The 18,938-nt window shown below is 33.7% G+C and overlaps 1 protein-coding gene across 9 annotated transcripts in view; it reads right to left on the reverse strand.

Annotated features, from left to right (window-relative positions):
- Sap47 (Synapse-associated protein 47kD) overlaps positions 1 to 16,997 on the reverse strand; it is a 53,506-nt gene extending 36,509 nt beyond the window's left edge. For 5 of the 9 annotated variants that reach the window (XM_088191747.1, XM_088191746.1, XM_088191754.1 and 2 more), the window contains exons 1-4: positions 16,643 to 16,997; positions 16,356 to 16,559; positions 15,059 to 15,138; positions 14,865 to 14,986 (exon numbers count right to left, since the gene is read on the reverse strand). In XM_088191747.1, coding sequence (XP_088047873.1) covers positions 14,865 to 14,986; positions 15,059 to 15,138; positions 16,356 to 16,559; positions 16,643 to 16,776 — 540 coding nt within the window. In that variant the 5' untranslated portion in view covers positions 16,777 to 16,997. Of the gene's footprint in view, positions 1 to 14,864; positions 14,987 to 15,058; positions 15,139 to 16,346; positions 16,560 to 16,642 lie in introns of all 9 variants that reach the window. The other 4 variants (XM_088191748.1, XM_088191745.1, XM_088191749.1 and 1 more) reach the window with 1 other exon arrangement.
- Positions 16,998 to 18,938: the final 1,941 nt, after the last annotated feature.

Genomic DNA, 18,938 nt, shown 5'->3' on the forward strand with positions numbered 1-18,938 from the left:
ATCGACATTTTTTAGTTGAAAGAAATAAATAAATATAACAAAAAATTGTCTCCTGATTATGATTTTTTAATAAATTAATATGTAAGCTTTTACCGATAAGCAAAGAAAAGTCTCACTTCCCGGGACTTTGGAATAACTATTACGTACAATATCAGGTCGTAATCCATTTTTTTAAAGCCAATTCTTGCCTACAATCCAGTTCCGACAGAAAAACCTTTGCACACATTATCAAGTCACCGTGCAATTTTCAAGCGAACCCCTTTCTGCCCATATATCTTAATCCTTATATACCACAACGTGGTCGTCGGATCCTACTGTCGCAACCGCAGAGATAGCTTAAGATAAACCGCCGGAACCGAGTACGGAAAAACAAAAACTCAAACGGAAAACCTCACCACCGCCCACCTCCCCATTTTCCCGTTAAGTCCGGTTAGTACTTCTCGGTAAAACGAGAGCGGACGTCGAGACTAAACTGTTTACCGACGGTCGACGTCGCTCTCCCGTTAATCGCTCAATATTTTCCCATCGGGTTACCCGTCGGCGTGCGTCACGGATTCCCTCGATCCTTCGGGATATTCAGGGCTTTCAGGGATTTCACCACAGTCTCTCACCTACTGCCGCTGTTTCTCATTAGGTTGCGCGGTAGGGTTCGGCAAACAGATATTAGTGGGCGAAGACAGCGTGCGAAAATCGTGAGCGGGCTTAATAGACTTTCTCGTATAATAGACGTGTACGTCTTACGTTTGATGGAATAATCTAAGCCCCACGTTGACCCCTAACGGGTCTAAATTTAAAGGCTGCAAACGACGAGAACTTACGGGGACCTAGGTGACCTATGTAATTGAGTGCGCGTGTTCACGAGAGCGAACACCCATACAAAAGAAAGCGCTCACAACTTGGACCCTACAAAGTATATTTTATTTTTTCCAGACCGTGAAGACCTTCGGCCGCTGCCAATCGTATATCATATATTTATCGTATCTATGCTTCGTGTTTAAATGATCGAATAAAAAATAATTTGCGATATTTTTCTTTCAAAAATAGATATAACGCCATCGAAGAAAAATCAGTCAAGACGAAAAATAACTTAGGTTGAAGTTGAAGGTAACATTAAAATTTCGTCCGGTTCATTTCAATGCAACGCCATTTAAGACCGAAGCGATACAAATATACTAAATTTCAGGACCAATGAGAAGTGTCTGACAGAGATAGCAAAACAATAGTTTATTGCACTATTATTAATTATATATTTTAATTTGTCGAGATGGACTCAACATTATTTGTTGAAAACTGTTTTGATTTTTTTTATTTGGAGCATTAGGTAACGGTTTAAGAAGAGACAAATTTCACCTTGTACGACCAAACACAAAATGTCTGTCATATATATAATAATATGTGCCGCGATGTATTTACATGAACATCTTATGTATTTCAGCAGAAATTCATTGTTATTGTTTCAATGTTATCATCCGGTTTAGTTCATTAAAAATTAAAAATAAGTGTTATTTTTTAAGCATCGAGTCCAGAAGAATGTCTCACATTAGCAAAAAATAATTTGAATGATGATTTATAAAAATTAAAATTATAAATTAATAAAAAACACGATAAGCACTGAATCTTAAAATTCAAAGCAATTTTCACAATAACCCGTTTTAATTATAAAACCGAGCACTGTGTCAAGGAATGACACGCGAGCGATAAAACCGCAACGGTCGTGACGGATGAAAAGTGCCAGTCATTTGGGATTACCCAAAAACCTTCACACACATACATTTAGCACAATCCCTCCACAAAAATTCATATCTAGGGATTGGTCCACCGATGTTTGTTTCAAAGAATCGTAGCTCACAGAAACATAAATCACACACCAGGAAAGCCTCGGGAAATTCGGCGAAACGAAATGCAAATAGTCTGGAAATGTATTTTAATTTTATCTTGCTCTCCCAGACTCCGTCAAAATGTCCGAGTTGCTAAGTAACGGTTGAAGATGGGTTTGAAAGTTGGAGAGAATATATAATAAATTTATCAATGCCGAGGCGAACTGAATTAGCATGAAAAGTCTGCGGATATGAGGTGAGACATGTTATAGAAAATTTATGGACGGATATGAATACGAAAAAACGCGACGTGCAAAGACAAAAGCGTTGCTTTGGGGGTGGAAAGCGGAAATGACATGTGACAAATGAAAATGATGAAAAATATGTGTACGTGACGGGGAAGGTGTACGCGTTCATCCCGAGGGTGAGCCAATTTTGGAATATATGTTAGCTGTATATATACGAGAACACACCAATAAAAAATATTAAATAAGCGAAAATGACTGGAAATGGAGCAATTTGACCAAGATTCCACAATTCCACAATTCCACAGACAATGAAATGTAAAATGCGTTGGAACATCCATCCACATAATAGTTATTTGCCAAACGCTCGCTGACTTCATATAGCCATATCGACATAATGCAAACAAGACTGATTTTGAAAAGGCTTTTGATAAAGTTTTTAATTCCTTAAAAAAATGGATAGATTTGAGTTTTCCCACATTTTTTTAAATCATACTTTTAAAAATTACGTCAATATGTTTAGTATGGACAACACAAGTCATGTGAATAAGTGTGAATACATCTCTAATATTAATAAAGTTATTCGTAATTCCAAATTCTTACTTTTCGTCGAAAACTTTATAGTATTCCCTAAAATAGATTCAATTGAGGATTGTAAAATATTTTAATTTGATGCAAATTTGATTTGATGAAAATATTGTGCATGATCATATGCTAATAGATTACCAATTAATATAAAAAATGTCATCTCATGACATATTCAAGAGAAAAATCACTACTTAAATTATATTTTAAAATAGATAACAGTGCGCTACATCGCATAAAAGTAATCTTGTTTCAATAGAACTACTGATTCCATAAGCATACGTAATAGTCTCAAAGATGTTGGGGAGCACTTGATGAGCTCGAGGGTATTGTGCGCCTTGTATAATACCATCGAGTATGCTCTTCTGGTATAATGGCTAAATATTGCTACCAACTCCCTTTTAATAGAAAATGTCCTAAAAATGTTTATTGAATACCTGTACATGAGGGAATAGAAATATTATTCATTTATATTTCCCACAAAATTCCTATAAGGTATGCTTGGATATGATTTCCTCGAGTCATGAATACTAGGAGAAGCACTGTTTTAAGTTGCAGATAGGGAATATTCACAATCCGGAAATTGAGTTACTTCAAGCAATACTCAATTGAAATTGAGTATTGCTTGAAGTAACGCAAGCAAAGCTATCCGACTTTTTAACCATCTGTCTAATACTATTGATTTGTTTTCATCCAGTTATTCACAGTTGGTAAGCGCATTGAGTTATATCCATTATTGTATATAATTATGTATTCCATTGTTCTATAAATATACAAAAAAATATATATTTCGTTATTATGTATTTTTTTTTTCTTTACAGAAAAAATAAATCTTGTGGTGTGAATTTTGTTAATTCAGAAAGATAACAACGCATTTTTATAACCGTACTTACAGAAAATATAATTGTTTGCTAGAAAATCATTTTATTAAAAAGAAGAAACGATTGTTGCAGAAAAATTTTGGCATTACAAAGCCAATTATACTAGCTTTACGAAAGAGCATCGTGAATTTAACTTAATTAAATCTTGTGGCTTCATTCAAGGCAAAATTCCAACTAAGAATAATAAGTAAAATTTCTTGTTTGTAAGGTTTTTAAAATGCCATCATATCAAACCCCGCAACGAAAGACTCACTTTGCAGTGATTTATGTCAACCGAAATTTCAGCGTGTAAACTTTACAGTCTATACAAACGCTTTCAAAGTAGTATGTATATAGCTTAGAAATAACATTATTAAGAACGAAAAGGCACACTTTATAATGATAAATGTTAACGAGCTCATTAATCATGACGCAATCTTTGCATCATTGTAACATTAAACAATAAAGCAATAATTTTCATCGAGATAAGAAGCGCACTCTGTTACATGCGAAGATACTATATAATACAATTTTATTAAATCGATGCATCAAATCCCCGTAATTGAATTATACTGTACGCGATTAAACTTGATACATAATAAACTCGATCCGCAAAATCTCATTAAGTCCTCGTTTACGCGCCATTAAGCAGAAATTATGTAAAGCGTATAGATATGTATAATAGAATATGGAGCACATAAAAATATAATCTTCGTTTTAATAATATATTATTGCGAAGGTAAAGGGCTCTACATATATATTATACTATGAATGAGGATTAAATCAAATATTAATATAACAACATGGAGTTTACTTTACAATATAGTAATCTTAAAAGCGCTGTCAATCCTAATTTAATAGTTAATAATAGGTTTTTTGAGGTGCAAATACACCGAAGACAACGTCCATACAGCGCTAAACGATGTGTGCGCGAAAAGCTCTGCGATCGTAAAATGGGCAATTGGTTATGTCGCAACGGATGTAGTGCAAAAAATCCGCTCAATTCACAGCTGCATTCAGACCAGGTAGTGAGAGCGGTGTTTTGCGCAGGGACAATGTATCCTTATTTCACAGTCCGAAAGTTTTATGATGATAAGATAAGTATAAGGCATTTTCCAGTTAACGAAATATATAAATGCGTACAATTCTGCGAGCTTTTGCTTGTTAACTATGATTTGATTAAAAATTATTTTATTAGGATTTGATTAGGTAATTAATTTTAATTATCGTTTTACAAGTTACAAAAAATATTTTTTCTTTACTTGAGCAAATTCTCATGTATAATTAAGTGGTTCATAAATAGAAGATTATAAAAAAAAACATTTAAAATTTTATGATGCTTTGATAATGGTCGGCACTTCATCAAGTTTCTGTTAATTTTTAGCTCATAGTAGAAACACATTTTTGTTGTCAACAATATATTGGAATGGGCATATATACTTCTCACTTGTTTTTACAATAAGCAAATTATTATATTAAAATTGTCCCACGTTCATGGACATAAGACAAAACAATAGTGGTTTTGAAATCTTTGCCATTTTTACTATCTTAATTTAGTTTCATGACAAAATTTAATCTTGACTATGGACTTTATTATGACTAATATTTTTTTTTAAATACAACTTTATAAAAATCGCATTAGTTTTATCTGATAAAAATAATTTTCAATCACTTTTCAGCTATATAGTTATAAATATATTTTTATATCATATGCAATCAGTATTATGAAGCGACTACATCAACAAGATAACTATATTGATATTGAATTAATAGAAAATAATTCTAAAAAAGTTACGAGTAAAAAACTTTGGACAACGAATTTTTAATTCAAGAAATGAAAAATACGATTATTTCGGTTACGAATACTATCAAAGCAAAATAAATGGATTCGTGGGATTTACCAAAACATTTTAAATTTCTGGAATCTAGTGGTAAACGAAGTCGAATTCAAGAAAAGCTTTTTAATTGCTTGCCATATATTATATTAAATCTACTTCAATGGTAAGTGAATGCGTATTTTCCATTGCTAACAGTTTTTCAACAAAAATGAAATATATACCATGTACTGATATTTATAAAAATTCAATGATATTTTTGAAATATTACTTTTTAGAAAAAAAAATAACAGCAATAAAAAAATACTTTTTTAATAAATTTTACTATGGAATTACAAAAAATATTTAAATATTATTAAAAAATAGGTAAATATTATTAAAAAAATATTAAGTCTAATGCATACAATGTAATAAATTACCCGGAACTGAAATGGGTATCCGGTTAATTTATAATAACCGAGGTTTATTTATTTTTCGATCACCGTGATGCATTGGTGTAACCTGTTAGATCACGATGGACGTAATTATTAAAATGTCCGGTCGAGTAAAAAATATTTCATTAACATCGTATGGGTAATTAATGGCAAAATGTAACGTCCATAAACTATGGCTAATTTTAACACTAATGAAACATCCGATAGTTGTTAAATACAACTATGTAAGTCAATCGGACACAAATAATACCTACAATTAAGTATTAAACACCATATTGAAAGTCTGGGAATAAATTTCATCAATATAATTAATTAAATTATGTTTTATTAAAGTTTACAATGACTAGATGTCACTTTGCAGCTGAGGTAAGTTATTAATAATAGCGCATTTTTATAAATAAAAATTCGAGTCTACTGCGGGGACCGGAACCCGTGACTTCTCTGTTTTAAGGACTAGGTTATTCCTAAATTTACTCTATTTTGAATTATAAACGCTGCCTTTCATTTTCATCCTTCGTATTGTGTATAGATATTGTATTCCATACATAATAAACATTATTTTTAACTACTATTAAATTGTTATATTGTTAAGGAAACTAGATTTTAGATGAAATACTACAATATTTTCATAATACACAGGCATAATAATCCATTGACCCTTTTGTATCGATAAAAAAAACTATCCTAAAAATCTATCAAAAATATAATACACACAATTATTTTGTAGTGCAAAAATAGACAAAACTCCACCTTATATTCGTCCTAAATTCGATACTACTGTATTTATCTAAATACGCAATTTGCGAGGTATCGCCTATATTTAACTTTACGTTAAGAATCATAAGCTTAGTAGAATTTAAATACTATTATGTAATATACAACATGTCGATAAATTGCGAAAGGGCTTCACGTGTGCTATAAATCCCTACGTTCGTGTCTACGTCGATTGCGGAAGGTATAAAAATATGCGAATGGTTCACACGTAAAACTCGCATACGAACGTAAACCATAGAGAGTTACGTTCTTTCCCATAATCGGAAATTCAATAGCCTTCTCCTTCAGCCCGCCAGCTAACAAGCACATCCCGACGAAGCTTTTCTCTTAAAAATAAAACCGTCGAACTTTTTAAATCAAATCAAATTTTGAAATCAGATTCGCGTTTCGTTCTCGGATCGAGTTTCGTATATATTTGTTTCTTCAAAATATTGATTTAATGCTTGAGCAAAGCAAACGTAATGAATAATGGATATAAATATTTTTTCAAGACCCGGGCCTCCGAGAAATTCATTAAATCGGGAAACTCAGAGTTTAGCGCCGAAAAGGATCGATCTATTTTATTACATTTAATAACGAAACATGATAAAGTAAAAGCAACAAGTAATTTTGTATACGCTAGATACATATATAATTAAAAACGTATAATAATTGATAAAATGCATGCAACATACATGAAAGCTAACCATTATGCAAACTAAACACAAGCCCCGTGTGTGCACTTGAGCGACAAACAAACTGACTGAAATCCTGAAATCCAGTGGCAGAGGAATATGAATTTTTGATACTATTTTAGTACAGCACTGATCTACTAAAACCCAGTGAATTAATTATTACAATATTAATAAATCGACACATAAAAACGCCTTAATTAAACTTAATACATAATAAATTCGATCCGCAAAATATGATAAGTAATAATATATTAATAAATACACTAATATAAAATACTTTAAAGAAACATGTATTAGCGATATAAATGGAAATATTCGTCATCTCATATTTATGATATTTTATTAAAAAATATCCACTCTCATTTATTAATATATTTTTTCCTAAATCCTTACATCTCATAAAAAAAAAGTTGCCTGTATGACCTGTCTGTTAAGTGAAAAATATTTGGAAGTATTATTTCGCTTACTTATTATGAGATCAATGTGAAAATGAATTCTCAGAAATATATGAATTTCGCTTACATACAACGATCACATTTGATGAAAATTAAAATATGCCCGTATTTAACGTAAGAGTGGGCAACAAATTTCTGAAAAATATTTTTGATGCGGAAAAATACTTTTACTGTTGTATATCATATATTTTTAAATGTCTTATTTTTTTATTTTTTTTTTTAGATTAAATTAAGACCATCGTGGCCTAACAGGTTACCCCAATGCGCCATATAATATAATATAATAATAAAATATAATATAATAATATCAGAAAAAATAGTAATAAATGTATTGTGTCATTCCCTTTTTTTAATGTGTGATTCCTCTGCTGTTCCCCTTATAAAATATGATATATGTATATTGAAGCATGAAACGAATGCTAAAACATCATTCTATAGAAATCTCTCGAAGGAAAAAAAGAATAGCGGAACATTCGCCCTTCGCTAGAAATAGATCTAGATAGACAGCAAAGGGAATAACACGTAAAATTCCATTAATGTATTCAGGTAAATACTCTACGTGGTACATAAGCAACATAAAAAAAACTAGACATTCAAGGTACATAACTTCCTATAAAACGGTATTAGGTGTGATAAAACTAAGACATAACACAACAAGAACGTTATATAACGTTTTTTGGAGTAATATTTAGGACAAAAGTGATTTTGCAGCCCTTTATGGAGCATAAATACAATACATCTGAAGGCAATATAAACTATATAAGTTTAATCCTTCGGTCCCTTGAGGTAGTAAAGGTTGGATTATGTTTTTCTTGTGGTAGATGTTTGTGCGTTAAAATAAATGTCCAGTGTAAATAACTTTTTTATTGTGAACTACCTACTACGTATGTTTAAACAATTTCTTCATTCCATTTTGACGCGCAATTGAATCCCATTGTATACAACACGATTTTTCATGACACTTTCAGCTTACGTAGTGTTTCTTTTCGAAAAAAATGCCAAATAAATGTCTTTTTTGTTAAAAATTAAATTTGTACGAATAATTTTAAGCGTTTACAACCACTGCACAAAAAGGGAGGGTCCGTGCCGGATGTTTGAAAATATGCATGCTTTCTTGGAAGTTTTTAATAGAGGTCGGAAGTATCTGAATGGAAAAAAATTGTTTACGATTTTCTTAACTACTCTAAACGGCCTTATCTTTTCTTTGGTAATCAAAGAACTACATTAATAACCAGATAAGAAACCGCTCGGCATGGGAATCGACAGACTGCAAAAATGTATGGAGGCTAAGCCATACAATTTCCTTGTCGGCGAAACTAAATTTCGTTTTATCAATAAACCAAAGAGGTTTTTACTCTTTATTTTGTTCGTTATATGAAAAATGTAAGTTTCAACTTCTATTATTGTCAATTTTTATAAGATTCGGGTATAAGCTCGGGAGCCCAAAATTCCTTCGTAGCTCGGCGATCTGTAACCAATCAAAGTAATTTAGATCAATCAATCAACCAACCATCACTTAATTGAAGTTAATTATCATAAACGATCATCCTGTTCTCTGTTCATCAATTTTATAATAGTATACTGTTGTGGGGTCTTATTCTTAAAACCAAAATGATCATACATCAACATGGAAACAAGAAAATAGCGTAAAGAATGGGACTACACAAAAGCCCTCATTACGACCCGAAAGAATCATGTAAATAACACGCAAGTGTTCTTACTGTAAATATTATCCGTCATTAAAAGAATATTTCTTTGTTGCAAAACGGTCACGGGAAACAATAAATCACCGGATCCACAAGATTCCTGTTGCAGTATACGACCTTAGACAATGCCCATCAAGCAAATGTCTTTCTAATTGCGTATACATATTTCGTTGTTCTAAGAAGCGGTGACGGTGGTTGATTTTTTTGGGAAATCTTGTAGAGAAACTGCTGCTGAAGTTCGTCGAAAGCTTGTTTCTATTTATGTAAATGTTGTTATGTACATGCAAAATAAGAGAAAGTGACATTTATGACTAAGAGAGGAATGAAAAGCTATCCACTGTCACTGATAAGCTCATTAAAAATGTTTGTATATGCGTTAAATGATCTACGCAGTTTAAACATGTCAAAAAGAGTCTAGAACTTTTATGACTGGAATCAAGAATCTGGTTTTAATGTTTACTATGTACACCATGAGTATTCTAAAGGTATTGTAAGTCAATCTCAAAATATAATATTTTGAAATATGTGTTATGTATTGTAACCAATAGTATGTCACTATTATAGCGAGGCTTTTGCACATTTTAAACAAGCTTTTAAGAATTTAGGATCACTACCATGGAGTAATAAAAATACTTAGCAAAACCACTAATTGGTTTATTCGAGTTTTCATTAAAAACCCTTTTAACTCAAAAATCGAAATTTCATATTTCCTGTTCCACGATTTCTTTGTTTTTCCCATGTTTATTCAAAACCATCAACTAGCTACAATGGGAATACAAAAATTAAAATCCTGCATTCGTGCATGCAACTAGAAAGCTGCACCGCTTTGCGGAATATTTTTCCTGGAAACGCCTCTAAAACCTAAAACTACAAAAGCATATGATTTCCCCAGGGCGCCTCCGTACGCCGCAGCATTTATCGAATATATTATTACATTACGTAATGGCTGTCTGTTCGAGAGTCGTAATAAAACGAGAAAAAGAAATCCGGCGCCTTTTTCGGTTGCAATCTTTGGTGCTATCGATCGTTGCGGAAAGCCGGCCCTGTCTGGGCCGGCGAATTTTCTCGGCTGTTTGCCAGTGTTTTTGGGGGCAGAAATGACTTCTCGCAGCCAAGGTCTAGAAAAGGGGGCGCTCGTAAAGCGACCAAAGGTCGCTTGTATCTCGGCGCGGGTTTCTTGAACTTTCGCGGGTCGTCGAACCGACCGCTTACACAAGTGATAAAAATACTGCTTGTCGCACAATGCACGATTATGGAGCCGCCATTATAAAATATTAAATTTTACTTTCGAGATCAAAAGCGCACAATACTGCGGGAGTTAAGTACGTCGCACGACATTGGGATGAGTCTCGTTTTATTCCAATTTTAACCATAATCGGGTAGAAAAATAAAAAAGGAATGTTTTTTTAAAGGACGTCTGACTGCGAATGTCTAGTTCAAATGATATGTATTTTATAATTAGACACTAATTTAAATTACGACTATATATTACGGATTCCTTAACGAACATTATTTTCATTTTTTTTAACATTATTTTCTTTATCTCCCTAAAGTAATAGTACTCAATGTTGGTAGATTTATGATGCTAAGGAGCATTGTACACATATTTTTTTATTTATGTCGAAACACAGAAACCCAATTTGTGTTTTCAGTTCCCAAATCGCCCTTCACTATTTCAATAAATAAGTCACAAGAACAATCGTTTAATATGACGCTTTCACGGTTAATTATATTAATGTCACGGGCGGACCATTAAATATCGCTTATGTGCTGGCAAATATGATACAATATAGCTGGGAACAAAAGTCAGATACGAGGTAAACAAATAAAGAAAGATAATAATCAAAGATTCATTTCAAAAATGTCCGCTCACATTATTACAAGTCGACTGAGACTCGGAGACAATCTGAATTTTTAGATCGATTATTTCATTCACACAGTGGGGCGGAGGGGGCGGGCCGCCCCGGGTGGCACTTGCTTGGGGGCGGCATATTCGCGATGGAATCGTCTAGTGTGGTTCTTAACCCTGAATATACTAAAATGTATATAAATCTACGAATAGAAAGAGCTTAACAAAAATAAATTTATTATTTTAAGAAATGCTGATTTTATGTATGGTGGGGCGGCAATTTTAAGTATTGCCCCGGGCGACACATGCCCTAGCTACGCCATTGCATTCACAATAGATATCACTGTGCGCGACATCGCTCTACTTTTATTTATCAATAGAAATTGAAAAACATAGGATTCGAATTATTTATCTGAATTTCAACTATATGAATATTCGAATAATTGATCGAATATTCGTTTATACTCAATTGAAATTTGAAAAAAAAAATCTTAAAATGTAATAATTTATATACTTGAACAAAGTAGGTAATCGTTTTTTTTTCTTTCAATATGCCCGAGTGGCTAGTGCCGCTCCAAAATCCACGGTCCTTTATGCGCCTTTATTTTGTTTCAAAATGCGAGACAATGAGACACGCTTCTTTTCAACAACAAAAATGCTTTTACGTCTTCGAAAAACATTTATTGAATAGAATGTTTTTTGGCGTGTCTACTATGACCGAAACTAGCAGAATATCTCAAAAACAAGTGTGCATAACAATGTTTGTGAAGTACGGGTTACGGTTTTGTATTTGTTGTTTTAAGAGGCAAAGATTTTATTACAATCAGTCAAATAATTCGATCGCACACAATCCCCACAGAACAAGCTTCGATACAGATCCGATCTTTGTGTAAATAAAATTCGTTCCAATCACTATTAGCTATTTTATAAACAATAAATTCGATAAAATTACATATTTAAAATGTTGGTAATTTAATTATATTGCAACAGATCTTAATTCTTTGAAAAAGCTGAAATGGCAAATAAATAATTGCACTAACTGGATAAATAAATTAATATCGGTAAAAACCGAGACAAAATTAAGAATATGTTCGAATCCATTTTTTATTCAATATTCAAATAGTTAAAAACTACGAATAATTGAGAACCCTAATTCGAATCCGTGTCTTTCGGGTATCAGTCACTGACTAATCTATCATATATATTTGGTATACAGTGGTACCTTGACTTACGAGTTTAATTCGTCCTCGTAATTCAAATTACTCGTATGTCAAATCAATTTTTCCAATTGAAATGAATTGAAATTCCATTAATCTATTTTAACGGAGAAAATTGAAATTAATTAATGTCAATTGAAATGGTAAATACGTACTACCTAAATTAATGATTATTTTATAAGTTACGCAATACATTTATTTGCTCGTATGTCGAGTAAAAGTAAAAAAAATGATCTTATCTCGAAATACTCGTAAGTTACACTGAATATTTAAATACTCCGCTTTTACTTTATTAAAAAGGGTAGAGAAACGCGTGACTTTTCGTCGCCTAACGAGATTATTTCGTTTATGATAGCAATTGACGACAAAATCCTAGAATGACCTACATAAATTATTTTACACATACAACTTTAATAAACAATACACTTTTAAAACAATTAAAATATATTGGCAAAGTTCCAGGCGTTGTTCTCTCTAGAAACACTGCATATATTACATAATATCGTAACACTATCGATCTGCAGACAGTCCAACAAAGTTATAACGGTTAAATTAGAAAATATAGATGGCGAGTTGGATCTTTCAAGAAGCATGGAGAGTTGAAAAATTCTCGCATTTAAAAGACTAACTCGCGATAATTAAAATTTTATAGTATTCGCTATCGCGCAACTGCACTTAAAATTGCATTGTCACGAGTTAGTAATGATTTGTTTTATCAGTTGTTTTAACTTCAAAACGCAAGACTATGTCGAACAAGCTACCCTAAAGCGGTGCAACGTGAATCGTTAGACCCTTTCTCGTAATTTACGCGATTGCGGAGAATGTAAATGTAATTCTGTGAATCATTCCGACGGTCATTCAGGATTTCCCCGTAAAGACGTCAAATGATTCATCGCAGGTCTGGGTCGGTCGAAGGGGAGGGCGAACACCCCCGTTTCGTGGGGGCTTCCGGCACAAAGGGGGTTGCGAGGGGGTCGCGACTCGGCCGGTCGATACCGACTATACGTTACGTAACAAGTTTCGCACCGTGAACCGATCCGGTTCGGGACAGATGGGAAAGTAGAAAATAATATGCACGTCGCAATTGAGCTGGGTAGATTTTTCCGAAAATCCAAAAAATATAGCGATTTGAACCGCTGGCATAATTTAAAAGACGAGAAAAAAAAGGTAAATTTTTCTGATATTTGGCAGATATTATTACGCTGACCTCGTCTCTTCTAACAATACCAAATCGATATTTGGTACACACGTATTACTTGATCACTAAATCACTCACCCAATGGCAAACCTTACAAGTAAAAACTGAAATTGAATCACTAAACCAATTCGCGTCGAGTAGTTTAGTATTTAGTGATTGAAACGCACTACTTTACTCACTCGCTGTGGTGCTCACTAAATATAATTTCAACCCAAGCAATTTAGTGAATATATTTTGCGTTTACGCAGCGAGAAAATATTTTTAATTTCAAGTATAATGCAAACGAGATTTTTTTACTATTTTACGTTAAAAAATATGCTATTCTATTACCAACGCAGCGAGAATTATTTACGTGTTTCTTTAATTAAAACTATCTTTTAACTGCATTATAATCTTTTTTTTCTGCGTATTTTTCTATTATACATATCTACATTGATATAATGCTTAATCTCTTAATTATTTCAAGAATACAGTGCTTTTGCCGCACATTTAAAGAAAAATCAAGATTTATTTATTAATGTAAAAAGAATATTAGATATATTATTAAACTTGGTGGCATAATGAGCCATCTTCTTCGAGAATTAATAATGCAGTTCATTTGACCGCGCAGTGAAATTTTTTTTCAAAAAATATATATTTACTTTTAAATTTAAAGTATAGCAAATTACTTATCTGTGTAGCGAAATACTAAACCATTTTATTGCGCCGCGAAAATTATTTTAATTCAATTAAATATCGCGATTTATTTGGCCATGTAATGAAATTTTACACTCAAAAGCCGCCTCTGTACTATGACTAAGACATGTGATTGAATTAAATTCACTTCCCTTAAAAGCGATTTCTCTTACAACCTGCGCCCTTATATAAATATACACACAAGTTAAAGTATGCTTCAAATTCGACGAAGCCAGGTGACCCGATGACCCAGTTACGTTCCACGTCGGACAAAATCGAGGTACACAAATACAAAACGTACAAGACCACACTGGGACGCGTTGACTTTGGTCCGCCGCTATTTTCGAACGCCTCAAAGTGCTACCAACGAATTGCCACCACGGTTAAACGGTTAACCTTGCCTCTAAAGTGGTACCTTTGTGTCCGCCCTACGCATACATATCTCAAAAAGGCGATTAATCATTCTCGCGCCGATGGGTAAGACCGATTATTTTCTCTCTCGCCTTTTCATAACAGAATATAAAAGAAAAAATCACTCACATTCTCTTCGACGGTTTTCTTAATTTTCGCCCCGGCCTCGCTAACTTTGGCACCGGCCTTGTTCACGGCCGAATACAAGAAGTTGCCGAAAGATTTCGCACCGGCCACCGCCTTGTGTGTCACTGTTTCGACAAAACAACGAAAACGCCAATGGCGAATTACTTACGATTGATTAAAGATTAATTTATAAATACCGTTTCCGATCTGACCGGTCGCTTCTTCCGTAGGCGTTCCGACTGGAGACACTGGTCTACTATCGGCGCCGCCGGTATCACTGCAATTCAATTAAACACCTATACAAAATATACATAGAAATACACATTGTCGAATAAGATACGTTTACACACAAAAATGAAACACGGACCAAACTAGCATAAACACACGTTTTTCATCAATATATCATACACTGAGATGGCCATGCTAACTTCTCGATCTTTACATTTTAACAACATATAAATTAAATAAATGCTTCATGCTGATTTAATCAAATAATAATAGCAATATATATTATATATAAATATATTTTTGAAATGATAATGATTTTATTATGAACGTGTTTATAACTCACCTTCGGTTTTTATATCTTAATGATTTCGACAGGATACGTTCAACCGCATACCTTTTATACAAACCTTCGTTCAATCCGCTCATACGATTCGAATGATTTTTGATGATTATTATTACAGCATAACAAAGCAATTTCATAATGTCAATGTGAAAGAATGTGTTCTATTGATCGTTTCGATTTGAATGAGTATTCTAAGCAATCTTTCATGGAACGTTTTCATAACACACTAATTATTATATAATATATTAATTTGGGGCTAGTGAAGAACGAAAGTCTTAAAAATAAAATACTTAAAAAATAACATGAACAATGGGGGTTCATCCATAAATAATGTCACCGATATGTGTTCAAGCCCATTAGCATTAATTGCGCTAAGCAAATGATTCAACACAATGTCAATCGATGATTCGATCAGTATATATGCTATAAAAATGTATGTATATAAAAGTGGCATGATGAAGAACTATCGGTGGCTAAAAAATATCAAAAAATATAAATTAGTATGTGCATGATCATTATCATTGTATAAAAATGAAATAAAAATCGTTTAACATATTACATAACGAAAGAGCAAATCTGAATATCGAATATATTATATAGCATAGAAAACGTTAAAGTGTCTCACCATCGGCTCTGCGCATCTATTATCAACGGTATGAATTAATTGCATCATTGGTGTAGTGTGAGTTTTTTGTCAAATTTTATAATCATTGCGTATAAAACAAAAATGCATGCATATATGGTAAAAGCGTTTCAAAAACGATAAGTCGATTATATTATTATAAAAATGCTGTTGCATTTTTTTAATATTATAATCTTTCCGACTAACCAATGTTGCAAGAAATTTTCAAAATGCAAGAATATTAAAATTTGTGTAAAATTAGTGACTCATCATTTAATGGATAACCCCGTACCTAATGTACCTAGAATTCTCATCGTCGTCTTTAGTGCGCTCGACCGGCGGAGGAGCCGGTTCGGCGACCGGAGGCTCCGCGGCCTCGGCCGGAGCGACCTCAGCTTCGCCTCCTTTCCGCAGACCGGGGATGGGAATACCGGAGCCCAGCCAGCCGGTCATTTGCGATTTCACATTGGTAAACATGTCCAGTCGGCTGCCCTGCTTGGTGGGACTAGAAGCGAAAGAGGAAAATTGCGTAAGTCGCGAGTCGCGAGTCGCGCGGGATCGATAATAACACAATAAAGGGCGATATACCTGTTAGGCTTTTCTCCCTCGACCGCCTCCTGAGCGGCGGGCTCCCTCGTCGGAGTGGGAACCTCCTCGTCCTGAGGCTCGCCTTTGGCGGCCCCCATCCACGAGCTGACCTGGTTCGTGAGCCCCGAAAACATTTTCGTTGGCGAGACACAGGCGCGCGCGGCCCCACCTCGACCGCCACTGCCGTCAGCTGACCCGCTCGATCGTCCCTCGCCTCTGCGCCCCTCTCTCTCCGCTCTAGCCCCTTCCGCCTCTCTTCGTCCTGCGCTTCTCTTCCCGAAACGACGCGATCGACCGGGGAAATGCACGGGCACCTGCGCACTACGTCAACTGTCAACAAGACAATTGTGGCCATAACGCCGCCCTTCTCGACCATCTGTCAACACTGCAAAAATTGTACAATTAAACACAATTACTGAAAAAAGTTGCCGCAACTTTACTTACATACGTATTATCAGATAATATGTTTTTTCAGTATTTAACGTTTATTGAACGGATCATTTTCCCCTAAAATTTACAACCTTAAAATATTTTAAAGATGAAGCAGATAAACAAAACACTTTATACATACATATATGCAAAAATTGCTTGTTAAGTTCATGACAAGTTTCCGTATGTATTCTGTTTTTAATAAATCTAGTGGTACATATGTGAATCGATTGTTCTCAGTTTGTTAATTAAACCACATTTTATTATTTCTATTTAAACTTTATTTTCTAATAGCGTTCTTGCTGGACAATTTTTCTATTTTCACCTTTAGGTATGTCCCATAATTAGAGTAAACACAACGTACAGACTTTTCTTGTTTTTTATTTCTGAGTACATTGCCTTCTAAAGCACTAAATTGCCTTGTACATCTTGTAAAGGACATAAATATTTATTTTTACATTTCAACGACAATAATCTAATTTTTATTTTTTAAACGGTACAAAGAAAAGATACAGATCAATGTGTAAAACCGGAAAAATCACGATAAATGGGACGTACATTCTAAATCTTTTGTTGTTACCTGACAGGCGTACGCTTAATGCGTTACAACGGAAATCTGTAGATACAATGAATATCTACAAGTATTAACCCAAGCTTACCATATTTATGAAATAAATATTTTTCTTCATTTTCAGACGCTGAAATGTATTTGATTGAATGGAAGAATGCTGATGAGAACTAAAAAAAAGGCATTTTGAATTTTTTTGTAAAACCGAGACTAATGGTGTGAAATCGAAACAATCCTGGTCAAACCGGGAGGTATGGTATGCCTATGTTAACCATCAGACTGAAAGTCTGGGAATCGGTGACATCTATATTAATAATTATAAATTATTACGTGTAATATTATTCATAAACAGTAGATATTACTTCAACTTGGGTCAATTTTTTAATAATAGCAGTTTTTATAAATAAAAATTCGAATACCACACCCGCAACCTCAGAGTTAATAGTCTGAGACGTTACGGACTGGGCTATTTTGTGACTGATTGCGCAGCGCAGTACAAAAACAGATGACATGTGATTTGTATGTGTGTGAAGCAACTAAAAAATATTTTAAGCCTAATTGAATGGTGACCCACACCCCAATTTTTAACAGAATACTGCCCCAACAACAAACGCAACAAACAAAATAACCAGGGTAATCGTCTCCGGGTTCACACAAACTGATTGACAAACTTTAAAGAGAAGTAGCGTCCGGTACTTCCTTTTTAGAACTAAATCACTGCCGATAAGTTTGTGAAACATTAGCAAACCCTGTGTCGTGGGTTATTTCCACTTGAGTGAGTGTGGAAGATGATCATTCAATACGACACGCTGATAGCTGGAGGTGTCCAAAAGGCGGCTAAAATGGCATGTCATGCGTATAGCAATATATTTCTTCATGAATTGATATTTGTAAAACATTTTAATGTAGATATCAATATTAATTTTAAGACTGAAATGGCGTAGTTCGTTAAGCGCTGGACTAATAATCCAGCCACTGGTTCGAGACCCGCAGAGACATAAATATATATTTATAAAAATGCGCTATTATTGAAAGTCGGCTCCAACTGCAAAGCGACATATATTATCAATATCTTTAGCAGTTAAAATGAATCTCATTACTATCGCCACCATTATGTTTCCAAACGACTATTATACCATAACTCATGCCATCAAATAAATGCTAATATAACACCGCGAAATTGGACTTTAAATATTTCGAATAAGATGCCATTTCAATTTAAACAAAATACTGATACTGATCTTTCTATGAGCTTTTTTTAAAATATGCAGCAGAGGGTGTGGGTATTTTAACTATTTT

The sequence above is a fragment of the Plectrocnemia conspersa genome, unplaced genomic scaffold (genome assembly GCF_051122295.1).
Source record: "Plectrocnemia conspersa isolate PC_06_02 unplaced genomic scaffold, ASM5112229v1 ptg000009l, whole genome shotgun sequence".
Lineage (NCBI taxonomy): Eukaryota > Metazoa > Arthropoda > Insecta > Trichoptera > Polycentropodidae > Plectrocnemia > Plectrocnemia conspersa.